The sequence below is a fragment of the Oncorhynchus mykiss genome, chromosome 19, assembly GCF_057628025.1.
Source record: "Oncorhynchus mykiss isolate SJ-2025 chromosome 19, ASM5762802v1, whole genome shotgun sequence".
Classification (NCBI taxonomy): Eukaryota; Metazoa; Chordata; class Actinopteri; order Salmoniformes; family Salmonidae; genus Oncorhynchus; species Oncorhynchus mykiss.
In genome coordinates, this window is record NC_143040.1 from 15679818 (window position 1) to 15693470 (window position 13653).

At 41.4% G+C, this 13653-nt stretch overlaps 1 protein-coding gene across 1 annotated transcript in view; it reads right to left on the reverse strand.

The window, feature by feature from the left end:
* Nucleotides 1–13648, reverse strand: part of LOC149975099 (uncharacterized) — a 30648-nt gene extending 17000 nt beyond the window's left edge. Inside the window, exons 1-5 of the mRNA XM_090211832.1 lie at nucleotides 13410–13648; nucleotides 13154–13255; nucleotides 12877–13049; nucleotides 4966–5239; nucleotides 2216–2224 (exon numbers count right to left, since the gene is read on the reverse strand). Coding sequence (XP_090067958.1) covers nucleotides 2216–2224; nucleotides 4966–5239; nucleotides 12877–13049; nucleotides 13154–13255; nucleotides 13410–13551 — 700 coding nt within the window. The 5' untranslated portion in view covers nucleotides 13552–13648. The remainder of the gene's footprint in view (nucleotides 1–2215; nucleotides 2225–4965; nucleotides 5240–12876; nucleotides 13050–13153; nucleotides 13256–13409) is intronic.
* Nucleotides 13649–13653: the final 5 nt, after the last annotated feature.

Sequence of the window (13653 nt, forward strand, 5' to 3'; positions counted from 1 at the left end):
CCATTTTCAGGTCTTGCCATAGATTTTCAAGTAGATTTAAGTCAAAATTGTAACTTGGCCACTCAGGAACATTCACTGATTTCTTGGTAAGAAACTTGAGTGTATATTTGGCCTTGTGTTTTAGGTTATTGTCCTGCTGAAAGGTGAATTAATCTCCCAGTGTCTGGCAGAAAGCAGACTGAACCAGATTTTCCTCTAGGATTTTTCCTGTGTTGAGCTCAAATCAGTTTATTTTTCTTCTGAAAGACTCTCCAGTCCTTAACGATTATAAACATACCTTGACATACTGTGTGATAATAAAACTCTTTATCAGTCAACCATAATGGATTAGAAACACTGGCCACAACGTGACTCCCACCAGCCTTAGTTTGATAATATAATACATGATATGACTCCCACCAGCCTTAGTGTGATAATATAATACATGATGTGACTCCCACCAGTCTTAGTGTGATAATATAATACATGATATGACTCCCACCAGTGTGAATTCACAGGTTAACAATTTTGTATCTGCTAAAATAAATTGGGATCCTGTTAATTGACATATACACTACATATATCCTGACTGAGTTTACAGCACCCCCAGCCTTCAAATGGAGAGCACATTATGGCTCTCACTCTGTGACTGGTGGTGTGGGGGGAAGTTGCCCCTAGACACTGATCTTTGATCGGATTTGCATTTCCACCACAAATGGTTAAGGTCAGGATTGGTGGAGAAAGACCTGATCCTAGGTCTGTACCTAGGGGAATCTTCCCCCCGGAGTGTGACCGGCCACCAATGGCCATACAGGGATCTTTCTACCTGTGCTGTCTGTGAAGAGTTACTCAGAATGAAAAAGCAGAAGTTCTGAAAATATCCATATTTTCAGTTTGACAGATAAAAGAGAAAATTCACGTTTTATGACAAAAAGTTCATATTTCCACCCTGTCTTTTAGTACAACATCACATATACATACCAGTTACATCTAATGACACAACTCTCTCTGCACTGATTCCACTGTTCCACATGACATCTACCTACATGAACTATTTATTATACAACTCTACAGCTCTACTCTATTCCACAGGAGGAGAGAAAGCATCAAACAGATCCTTAGATACAGGGACAGAGTCAAACGTGGCCCTCTGGTGGACGTAGTACTAACTACAGGTACAACTGTAGTGTTTGTGACAGAGACCTGGGTGGATGTAGTATGAACTACAGGTGCAGCTGTAGTGTTGGTGACAGAGACCTGGGTGGATGTAGTACTAACTACAGGTACAGCTGTAGTGTTGGTGACAGAGACCTGGGTGGATGTAGTACTAACTACAGGTACAGCTGTAGTGTTGGTGACAGAGACCTGGGTGGATGTAGTACTAACTACAGGTACAGCTGTAGTGTTGGTGACAGAGACCTGGGTGGATGTAGTACTAACTACAGGTACAGCTGTAGTGTTGGTGACAGAGACCTGGGTGGATGTAGTACTAACTACATGTACAGCTGTAGTGTTGGTGACAGAGACCTGGGTGGATGTAGTACTAACTACAGGTACAGCTGTAGTGTTGGTGACAGAGACCTGGGTGGATGTAGTACTAACTACAGGTACAGCTGTAGTGTTGGTGACAGAGACCTGGGTGGATGTAGTACTAACTACAGGTACAGCTGTAGTGTTGGTGACAGAGACCTGGGTGGATGTAGTACTAACTACATGTACAGCTGTAGTGTTGGTGACAGAGACCTGGGTGGATGTAGTACTAACTACAGGTATAGCTGTAGTGTTGGTGACAGAGACCTGGGTGGATGTAGTACTAACTACAGGTACAGCTGTAGTGTTGGTGACAGAGACCTGGGTGGATGTAGTACTAACTACAGGTACAGCTGTAGTGTTGGTGACAGAGACCTGGGTGGATGTAGTACTAACTACAGGTACAGCTGTAGTGTTGGTGACAGAGACCTGGGTGGATGTAGTACTAACTACATGTACAGCTGTAGTGTTGGTGACAGAGACCTGGGTGGATGTAGTACTAACTACAGGTACAGCTGTAGTGTTGGTTATAGAGACCTGGGCCCGGTTTCCCAATAGCATTTTAAGGCTAAATTCATCTGAGAACAGTAGGATCCAATGGTTGAAACGATGGACTTAGACTTAAGATGCTTTTGGGAAACCAGGCCCTGGGCTGTAGAGCTCACAACCACCCCCACAGAGTCCTTCACTAAGCCCAGACACACACCCACGTTGCCTGACCTGTCCACTACCACCAGCTCTACCTACTTTGAACAGCAGGTGAAGCTGTAGTCCAACCTGGTCACATTCTTGGACCTGGGGCCCACTGCCCTAGACGTGTTGAGGGTCCCATTGCCCTGGTATAGGCTGATGCAGATGATTCCTGTCCCTTTGACACAGTCAGTGAGGTTGGCAGAGAGCTGCCAGTTTGAGGAGCTGCATGCTAACAGACAGTCAGAGGAGACCACTGAGGTACAATAACAACAGTTTGAGGAGCTGCATGCTAACAGACAGTCAGAGGAGACCACTGAGGTATAATAACAACAGTTTGAGGAGCTGCATGCTAACAGACAGTCAGAGGAGACCACTGAGATATAATAACAACAGTTTGAGGAGCTGCATGCTAACAGACAGTCAGAGGAGACCACTGAGATATAATAACAACAGTTTGAGGAGCTGCATGTCAACAGACAGTCAGAGGAGACCACTGAGGTATAATAACAATAGTTTGAGGAGCTGCATGTTAACGGACAGTCAGGGGAGACCACTGAGATATAATAACAACAGTTTGAGGAGCTGCATGCTAACAGACAGTCAGAGGAGACCACTGAGATATAATAACAACAGTTTGAGGAGCTGCATGCTAACAGACAGTCAGAGGAGACCACTGAGGTATAATAACAACAGTTTGAGGAGCTGCATGCTAACAGACAGTCAGAGGAGACCACTGAGTTATAATAACAACATTTTGAGGAGCTGCATGTTAACGGGCAGTCAGGGGAGACCACTGAGTTATAATAACAACAGTTTGAGGAGCTTCATGCTAACAGACAGTCAGAGGAGACCACTGAGGTATAATAACAACAGTTTTAGGAGCTGCATGCTAACAGGCAGTCAGAGGAGACCACTGAGGTATAATAACAACAGTTTGAGGAGCTGCATGCTAACAGACAGTCAGAGGAGACCACTGAGATATAATAAGAATAGTTTTAGGAGCTGCATGTTAACGGGCAGTCAGGGGAGACCACTGAGGTATAATAACAACAGTTTGAGGAGCTTCATGCTAACGGACAGTCAGAGGAGACCACTGAGATATAATAACAACAGTTTGAGGAGCTTCATGCTAACAGACAGTCAGAGGAGACCACTGATGTATAATAACAACAGTTTGAGGAGCTGCATGTTAACGGGCAGTCAGGGGAGACCACTGAGTTATAATAACAACAGTTTGAGGAGCTTCATGCTAACAGACAGTCAGAGGAGACCACTGAGGTATAATAACAACAGTTTTAGGAGCTGCATGCTAACAGGCAGTCAGAGGAGACCACTGAGGTATAATAACAACAGTTTGAGGAGCTGCATGCTAACAGACAGTCAGAGGAGACCACTGAGGTATAATAACAACATTTTGAGGAGCTGCATGCTAACAGACAGTCAGAGGAGACCACTGAGGTATAATAACAATAGTTTGAGGAGCTGCATGCTAACAGACAGTCAGAGGAGACCACTGAGGTATAATAACAACAGTTTGAGGACCTGCATGCTAACAGGCAGTCAGAGGAGACCACTGAGGTATAATAACAACAGTTTGAGGAGCTGCATGCTAACAGACAGTCAGAGGAGACCACTGAGGTATAATAAAAACTGGAGACTGTGTCCAAGATGTTGTTGTTTTCAAGGTATTCACGTTCGCATACGCAGATTCATGGACGTCTTTTTCTGGGTTGATTCCGGTTTACACAGCCCAACATCACATGCTCACTAGCACTCAGTGGGTATAGGGGGCAGAGCGAGGCTCTCCAGAGGGTAGTACGGTCTGCCCAACTAATTTATCGGGGGCACACTGCACAGCATTTCGCTACAATGACATCTGGTAAATATGTGTATGTGACCAATACAATTTGATTTGATTTGAGCAGCAACGAGATCATTACGTCATCCAAAAACATGGCAGACATTGGATGAACATGTCATGTTTTTTTTAAATCAGTCTCAGCTACAATTATTTGAACAATTCAATGGATTTTTTTGTGCACAAAGGTTCTGACTAAAGTGTCTTATTAGGAATTTTCTAATCTGACTTTCCTATGTGGCCGTGTACGGAAAATCTATTTCTGGGTCGAGTATCTGATAAACTGCAGTACCAAAACAAAACTGTTGGAGCATTCAAAACCGTGCTTCTAGACCAGAACCCTGGCCCTTTGGAGGAGACCCCTGGTAGCCCACACTGGAGAGTGGTAAAATCTGTCACCTGGAGGGAGGAAGGGAAAGGGTATAGATAGTGCAAGAGAGCTTAGTCAGATAACTGACGTAGCTGATAACAACTGGTAGCTTACAGCAACCAATTATTTTTCAATCAGTGGCTGTGAGGCAGAGAGGATATGAGAAAAGGAGGCAATTTTAGAGTTTTGAAACAAGACCCTTACTTTGCTGACAACGGACAGGGTTACCTGTTCCTGACGGGGTGCTAGCGGCTGCCATGAGGCTCACCGCCCCCAGTTACCATGGAGATGTTAGCAGAGAAGGAAGAAGTGAATCTGCGATCGTTGGTGGCTTGGACGGTAAAGGTTCCTCCGGTTCTGTTGGCCGTTTCTACGGTGAAGGGGACTGAAATGGTGGAAAACTATGGATAAAATAGAGCTTCGACTCTGATGGGTTAAGTAGAGGTAGTATTGATACATGAGGCCTCAAGGCTCTGTTGGTACAGTCCTGTCTGTTGTCTCCAGTTTTTAGTCTTGGTCAAGATGTAGCACCAACCTTCAAAATCATCTCTCTTCCTCTGTAGCTGGTCTCTCTCTTTAGTCGGGGTGTTGTAACTGGTTTGTAGCTTGTCTCTCTTTTCAGTTAAATTGTTGTAACTGGTTTGTAGCTGGTCTCTCTCTTTAGTCAGGGTGTTGTAACTGGTTTGTAGCTGGTCTCTCACTTCAGTTAGGTTGTTGTAACTGGTCTGTAGTTGGTCTCGTTCCTCAGTAAGGGTGTTGTAACTGTCATGTAGCTGGTCTCTCTCTTCAGTTAGGTTGTTGTAACTGGTCTGATTTTAGTGTTTGCCAATTTAAGTGTGTGTGTGTGTGTGTGTGTGTGTGTGTGTGTGTGTGTGTGTGTGTGTGTGTGTGTGTGTGTAATCTTATCTGAAGAAACAGCTCCATGGTGATCACAAACAGCAGAGAGGAATAGATGAGAGAGAGATGGTGTATAGTTTGGCTGGTGGAAGCATCAGAAAATAAATAAAGAGATAGAGACTCAAAAGAGTAGAGTAGTTGAGATATACTATAGACAAGATTACCCCGTACAGACATGGAATGATGACAATTGTCACAAATAACATTTCTGGATCTGTGAGAAAGGGGTGTAACAATAACCTACTGTGATAATGCCCTCTCTCTCCCTCTCTCACTCTCTCTCTCTCTCAAAGGGCTTTATTGGCATGGGAAACATATTGCCAAAGCAAGTCAAATAGATAACAAACAAAAGTGAAATAATGAATAAAAAATAAACACTATACTAACAAAAGTTTCAGAGGAATATAGACATTTCAAATGTCATATTATGGCTATGTAGAGTGTTATACCGATGTGCAAATAGTTAAAGTACAAAAGGGAAGATAAATATAAATGGGGTGGCAGGTAGCCTAGTGGTTAGAGCGTTAGGCCAGTAACCTTAAAAGTAGCTGGATCAAATCCCTGATCTGTCGTTCTGCCCCTGAATAAGGAAGTTAACCCACTCTTCTCTGGGATGCTGTCATTGTAAATGACATATATATATATATATGTTGGATAAGGTCCTGAATGGTTAGGTGATGATTCCAGCTAGTGGTTAAAGTGAGAGATGAACTCACCATAGAGGTGAAATATAGGTAGTACAGACTTGTCTATGAGCTCTTTCTCAATTCATCCTTTCTCAATTCCTCCTCTCATCCTCTCTCCTCCCCTCTTTTTAAAAATCATTGGAGAATACAATCCTAGGGGAGGGACCTTGAACCTTCTACTCTAATAGTGTTGAGTGTGTGTTACCTGATTGCTGGTAACCTGGTCCATTATTAGGAGCAGTGTCTGCTGTCTCTTCTCTCTTGGTGCTGGTCTCACCATCTCTCAGGTTGTCTGCATTGATGTAGATATCCACAATCCTCTCCTCCATCTCACCTCTGTCAAACTTGACCTTTGTGTTCATATCTAGTTCAGCATAGATGACCTTTAACATCTGTTATGTATTGATTGTAACGGCTGCTGTTCATCGATAATGATTAACTGTTTATAATTACGTGATTAAATGAATCAGGTAATTATTAACTCAGCAACCTGGGGCACCATGGGAAAGTTTGGTTTTATTGAGTTTCTTTTTCCAAAATTAACTCAAAGAATATCAGAATATCGATTTTACAACCGTTGTTAATTAATTAATTTCCTCGACAATCTCATCCTGAACGTCACATAATCCGGGAATCTGCACAAACCCCAGTCCCACTAAATAAGTCCGTGCCTCACCAATTTAGTTGAATATTTATTTACTAACAAGCTAAAATGATAATATAAGATACACAAACACACAGTCTATTGATTAGAACGTAGTTTAATGAAACATGTCCCTAGCTGGCCAACACAATATGACACATGTTATACAAAATGGGGATTTAAAAAGAGTGAGAAAGTGAGAGAGCACAAGTGAAAAGCACACCTAGGTACATTTGTAAACCATGCTTAGTTTAGCCCCAACCTCGCCCCGAACTGCCGCTCTCATGGGTCAGAATATAATGATGTATTACGTGTCAAAGGTCTCCGATTTGGCATCTCCTTGTGGACCGAGTTCCTCCTTCTCTGATGGCAGCACTTCTTTGGTTACCGGGTGTAACTCTCTGATTGTCCACACGATGTCAGGGTCCTTTCTCATAGTGGCCTGTTTCCTCGCCCTTGTTCTGAAAGGGAGTCTTCTGAGTATGGTCAGCCGTGTAGCGTAGGAATGAAAGGAGTGTCGACACACGATTCCTTGGAGAGTGGTAACCGGGTGGTCTTGCTTGAATTCAGAGACACAGCTACTCATCCGTAGCACAGATTTGTTAAAAGGTTCCTTTGTCTTCTTCAACCTCGTGTTGTGTTGTGGGGTTACAACTAATAGAACATTGGCTGCAGCACATGGTCACGTAGTCTGTTATGTTCATTCTTAACTCACATGTTTTATACCCTCGGGTCAGAAAGAGGTGTTTCCGTCTTTTTGGCAAGTTCTCTGGGCGTAACTAGTTACGAGGCAAAGTCTGGATTTTACACATATCCAATTTAGACAACTAACGTCACATTTCATCTTTTCAGAAACATTCTATTTGATCTGGACATTTTCCACACAACGTACAGTGTGCAAACTTCAGGTACATATTGTGGAAACTCTTCAAGTTACACTGTTTTTGTTATAACGTCATCGTTTAACTTTTAATAACATAACAAAAACGACATTGATTTTCATATTCCATCTATCGTCATTAACACCATTTTGTCTGACAAAACATATTGTCCCACAGTCCCTTTATTGCATGTTACTGTTCTGAGGTAGGTTCTCCATAGGCCCAACATACATTCCATTCCTCCACAGTAAGAGGACAAAGGGATTTTCTCTGCTGCCTTAAGATTTACAAAGGGTCTCTGCTTCTAGAATTAATGTGGTGGTCTTCCAACATGGCCACCAGGAGGCGTCGTACGTCAACTGTAAGACCTCTATACGTTAAGTCTCTGCTTCTAGTGATATCTCTGTCTCTGAGTCATCTGTGTGTCTCTGTCTGTGTCACTGCTGTAGCTGTTAACTCTAGGGAAGTATCAACAAAATGACACGGGTAGTTGTACCTATGCTAATACAACAAAATAGAACAAGTTTGCATACTGTGTCTGTGCTTGTGTGCATGTGCGCGTGTGTGTGTGTGTGTGTGTGAGTGTGAGAGATTGTTACAGTGATTATTGTTGAACCATTTTCTGCAGAACAATATAAATCATTCCATGTCTCTACATGGTCATCTTGTCCAGAGTATATCTCAACACAGTCCTCCTGTCCAGGGAATGGGACTTGCTATTTGTGATGATGGACAGGACACTATCATACCAGGAAGATATAGATCATAGAGGGGAAGTGGAGAACAAAGACTAGTTGTTAACATATATTACATATCATATGTAACAGCCCCAAGATAATTCAGGGAGTTTCCAGAACTCCTCCTTCCTTTCACCTTTCTGCTGATTTGGACCCTCTGTTTACTCCCAAATATACATCAACATGTTCAGGAGGTCCAGGACTACAAACATGGGTCATTATAATGTCCAGACAATAGATTTGATACTACAAACTGCTCCAAGTGGATATTGAGGGTGGGTAGTTTTAACCAGTGAGGATGAGATGATAACAGTAACCCCCGGGGCTCTCCTCTACATTTACAGTTTAGCCATTTAGAAGATGCTCTTATCCAGAGCGACTTACAGCAGCAATTAGGGCTAAGTGCCTTGCTGAAGGGCACATCAACAGATTTTTCAAATAGTCGTCTCAGGAATTCTAACCACCAACCTTTCGGTTCCTGGCCCAACGATCTTAACCGCTAGGCTACCTGCCGCCCTTTCTCTTAATGAACCTGATTGGTTGAGGAGTTTTTGAGTGACAGCTAGTTGAACCACTGAAAATATCCACTACACTTCCCTCTTTTGGGACCCATTTCGGGGAACAACAATCAAATATGAGCATTTGATATTGTGCTTATATGTAAATTGACAACATAGACTGACTGTTAAATATTATTAAGTAACATTCTTTGATATCTCTATTACACTCATTGATTGGTGATACAGTCAACTCCTTCCTATACAGTGTATGTAATGGTGGTTTGGTACTGTTGAGAATGTCATCACCAGGCCTCAATTGGAGCATGTAAATATCTGTAGAATATATTTTAATTGGAAGTTATGTGAATGCACAAAGTAAAATGTACTGAATTCATGTTGAACCTGATGATGTGTGAAACATAACTACTGGTACACAGGAAGTTACAAACAGGAAATAAGTAGGACTTTTATTAATATGATACTACAAACAAATACAACAATAGGTGTGTGTTTGTGTGTGTGTGTGTGTGTGTGTGTGTGTGTGTTTGTGTGTGTGTGTGTGTGTGTGTGTGTGTGTGTGTGTGTGTGTGTGTGTGTGTGTGTGTGTGTACGTGCATGCAGGTGTGCGTGCGTGTTTGTGAATGAGGGTGTGTGACGGTGTGTGTGTGAGAGAGAGAATGAAGGAGAAAGTTGTGTGTGCTGTAGGCTACTGTATGTGTTACAGTATGTTGTCATGGTGATGTTAAAGCACTTTCTCACAGACCCAGTTGAGTTTGCTGCGACATGATATGTCATTCCATGACTTTCGAGAACTCTGTTCTTTATGTATCTGAACACAGTCCTCCTCACCATATTCTGGTTTGCCACCACCATTATCAGGCTGATGTGGTGACCAATACCTACAGGGTTAAAAACAGTCGTCAGATATCATGGTTAATAGCAGTACCTACAGGGTTAACAACAGTCAGATATCATGGTTAATACCAGTACCTACAGAGTTAAAACAGTCAGATATCATGGTTAATACCAGTACCTACAGAGTTAAAACAGTCAGATATCATGGTTAATACCAGTACCTACAGAGTTAAAACAGTCAGATAGCATGGTTAATACCAGTACCTACAGGGTTAAACACAGTCAGATATCATGGTTAATACCAGTACCTACAGGGTTAAAACAGTCAGATATCATGGTTAATACCAGTACCTACAGGGTTAACAACAGTCAGATAGCATGGTTAATACCAGTACCTACAGCGTTAAAAACAGTCAGATAGCATGGTTAATACCAGTACCTACAGGGTTAAAAACAGTCAGATATCATGGTTAATATCAGTACCTACAGGGTTAAAACAGTCAGATATCATTGTTAATACCAGTACCTACAGGGTTAACAACAGTCAGATATCATGGTTAATACCAGCACCTACAGGGTTAAACACACAACGTCCGATATCATGATTAGGACATCACAATCCTAAATAATGCACAGAAATGTTTCAGTTTAAATTCAACTTTGCTGACTGCTGCCATCAATGACAATAACCTGTATAGATAAAGGTTGAATGAACTGAAAATTGGAGCCTTATTATCAGAGTAGTTATCATCTCTCACTCTGTGTTCAGTGTTGGTCTATCAGTTGAGTATGGAGAACGTAGAGTATGAACAACACAGAGAATCAGTCCTACTCCTTACACTGTGGTCAGTGTTATTAGAGCAGGAGTATATTACCTTGGGGTGGTCAGTGTTATTATAACAGTAGTATATTACCTTGGGGTGGTCAGTGTTATTATAACAGTAGTATATTACCTTGGGGTGGTCAGTGTTATTATAACAGTAGTATATTACCTTGGGTTGGTCAGTGTTATTATAACAGTAGTATATTACCTTGTGTTGGTCAGTGTTATTATAACAGTAGTATATTACCTTGGGGTGGTCAGTGTTATTATAACAGTAGTATATTACCTTGGGGTGGTCAGTGTTATTATAACAGTAGTATATTACCTTGGGTTGGTCAGTGTTATTATAACAGTAGTATATTACCTTGGGGTGGTCAGTGTTATTAGAGCAGTAGTATATTACCTTGGGGTGGTCAGTGTTATTATAACAGTAGTATATTACCTTGGGGTGGTCAGTGTTATTATAACAGTAGTATATTACCTTGGGTTGGTCAGTGTTATTATAACAGTAGTATATTACCTTGGGGTGGTCAGTGTTATTATAACAGTAGTATATTACCTTGGGGTGGTCAGTGTTATTAGAGCAGTAGTATATTACCTTGGGGTGGTCAGTGTTATTATAACAGTAGTATATTACCTTGGGGTGGTCAGTGTTATTATAACAGTAGTATATTACCTTGGGGTGGTCAGTGTTATTAGAGCAGTAGTATATTACCTTGGGGTGGTCAGTGTTATTATAACAGTAGTATATTACCTTGGGTTGGTCAGTGTTATTATAACAGTAGTATATTACCTTGGGGTGGTCAGTGTTATTATAACAGTAGTATATTACCTTGGGGTGGTCAGTGTTATTATAACAGTAATATATTACCTTGGGGTGGTCAGTGTTATTATAACAGTAATATATTACCTTGGGGTGGTCAGTGTTATTATAACAGTAGTATATTACCTTGGGTTGGTCAGTGTTATTATAACAGTAGTATATTACCTTGGGGTGGTCAGTGTTATTACAGCAGTAGTATATTACCTTGGGGTGGTCAGTGTTATTATAACAGTAGTATATTACCTTGGGTTGGTCAGTGTTATTAGAGCAGTAGTTTATTACCTTGTGTTGGTCAGTGTTATTATAACAGTAGTATATTACCTTGTGTTGGTCAGTGTTATTATAACAGTAGTATATTACCTTGGGGTGGTCAGTGTTATTACAGCAGTAGTATATTACCTTGGGGTGGTCAGTGTTATTAGAGCAGGAATATATTACCTTGTGTTGGTCAGTGTTATTATAACAGTAGTATATTACCTTGGGGTGGTCAGTGTTATTATAACAGTAGTATATTACCTTGGGGTGGTCAGTGTTATTAGAGCAGGAATATATTACCTTGTGTTGGTCAGTGTTATTATAGTAGTAGTATATTACCTTGGATTGGTCAGTGTTATTAGAGCAGTAGTATATTACCTTGTGTTGGTCAGTGTTATTATAACAGTAGTATATTACCTTGGGGTGGTCAGTGTTATTATAACAGTAGTATATTACCTTGGGTTGGTCAGTGTTATTATAACAGTAATATATTACCTTGGGGTGGTCAGTGTTATTATAACAGTAATATATTACCTTGGGTTGGTCAGTGTTATTATAACAGTAGTATATTACCTTGGGGTGGTCAGTGTTATTAGAGCAGTAATATATTACCTTGGGTTGGTCAGTGTTATTATAACAGTAATATATTACTTTGGGGTGGTCAGTGTTATTATAACAGTAGTATATTACCTTGGGTTGGTCAGTGTTATTAGAGCAGTAGTATATTACCTTGGGGTGGTCAGTGGGGTGCCATCCACCCATATCAAGTTCCCCTCAGTAACAGAGTCAGTCAGACCAATCCAGACTCCCTTGTTGAGGTTGAAGAGAAACTCCTGTTGTTGAAAAAGATAAATAAATATTCTCTCTCTCTCTCTCTCTCTCTCTCTCTCTCTCTCTCTCTCTCTCTCTCTCTCTCTCTCTCTCTCTCTCTCTCTCTCTCTCTCTCTCTCTCTCTCTCTCTCTCTCTCTCTCTCTCTCTCTCTCTCTCTCTCTCTCTCTCACCTGTTCCTTATCACTGTTTACGATCACCAGGTCTGCTCCTCTCTCCAGACAGTCCTCTCTGCTCTCCTTCCAGGTTTTAGTATCATCAGACAGGAAGTACCAACTGGATTCAAAATTCTGCCAGCCTTTGACACAGGTTTGTTCTACAAGATGAAAACATGAATTTCTTTCCATTTACCACACAGGATACTTAAGTAAAAAAATTCAGCACACAATAAAGTGTGTGGGATTAATGAAAATGTACTATTGTATGTTTACTCACCGAGATTGGTAAGCCTCCCACTAAGAAAATCTCTCTCAGTCTGTAGCTGGTCTCTCTCTTTAATCAGAAGGCTATAACTGGCCTGTAGCTGGTCTCTCTCTTTAGTCAGGTTGTTGCAACTGGCCTGTAGCTGGTCTCCCTCTTTAGTCAGGTTGTTGTAACTGGACTGTAGCTGGTCTTTCTCTTCAGTCAGATTGCTGTAACTGGCCAGCAGCTGGTTTCTCTCTGTTGAGTTGTGATGATCAATGACTCCATCTGTAAAAGGGAAAAGTTCATCAAACATGTAACTAAAACACCATTGATGATTAAGTATAATTAAGTAGGCTCCTTAATTCTCAGTGACAACATACTAAACTTACAGTAGACAGACAGGCCTATGATCCCAGCCAGTAGGATAACACACAGCAGCCCCAGACACACTGCAGCAACTCCAGAGGGTCTCTTCCACCACTGAACATGTACTGAATCACAAATGATTAAAGATCTTTGGTAATGTGTTTTACTGTATCATCCAGGATTGAGACAAATAAAGCTAGAGTTCTACAGGGTTATCACACCTGTATTTGTTTGTGTGCTTATGTGTGTGTGTGTGTGTGTGTGTTCGTGCAATCTTACCAGATTCAACAACTCCATCTCTTGTACTGGACTTGAAGGCTTTTACGTTGGCATATAATTGGTCATCAATGTCTGTGTTCTTCATTGCATCAGGCTCATCGTCTTCAAATCCATCTGAGATTTCATAAACTTCCTCTGACATCTTAACACACTGGTGGTGAAATACAGTAACTTCTACTTATCTCAACTCTAATATACGTCTGTATCTATGTGTTCTCTCTGGACTGTCCAGCATCTGTGTGAC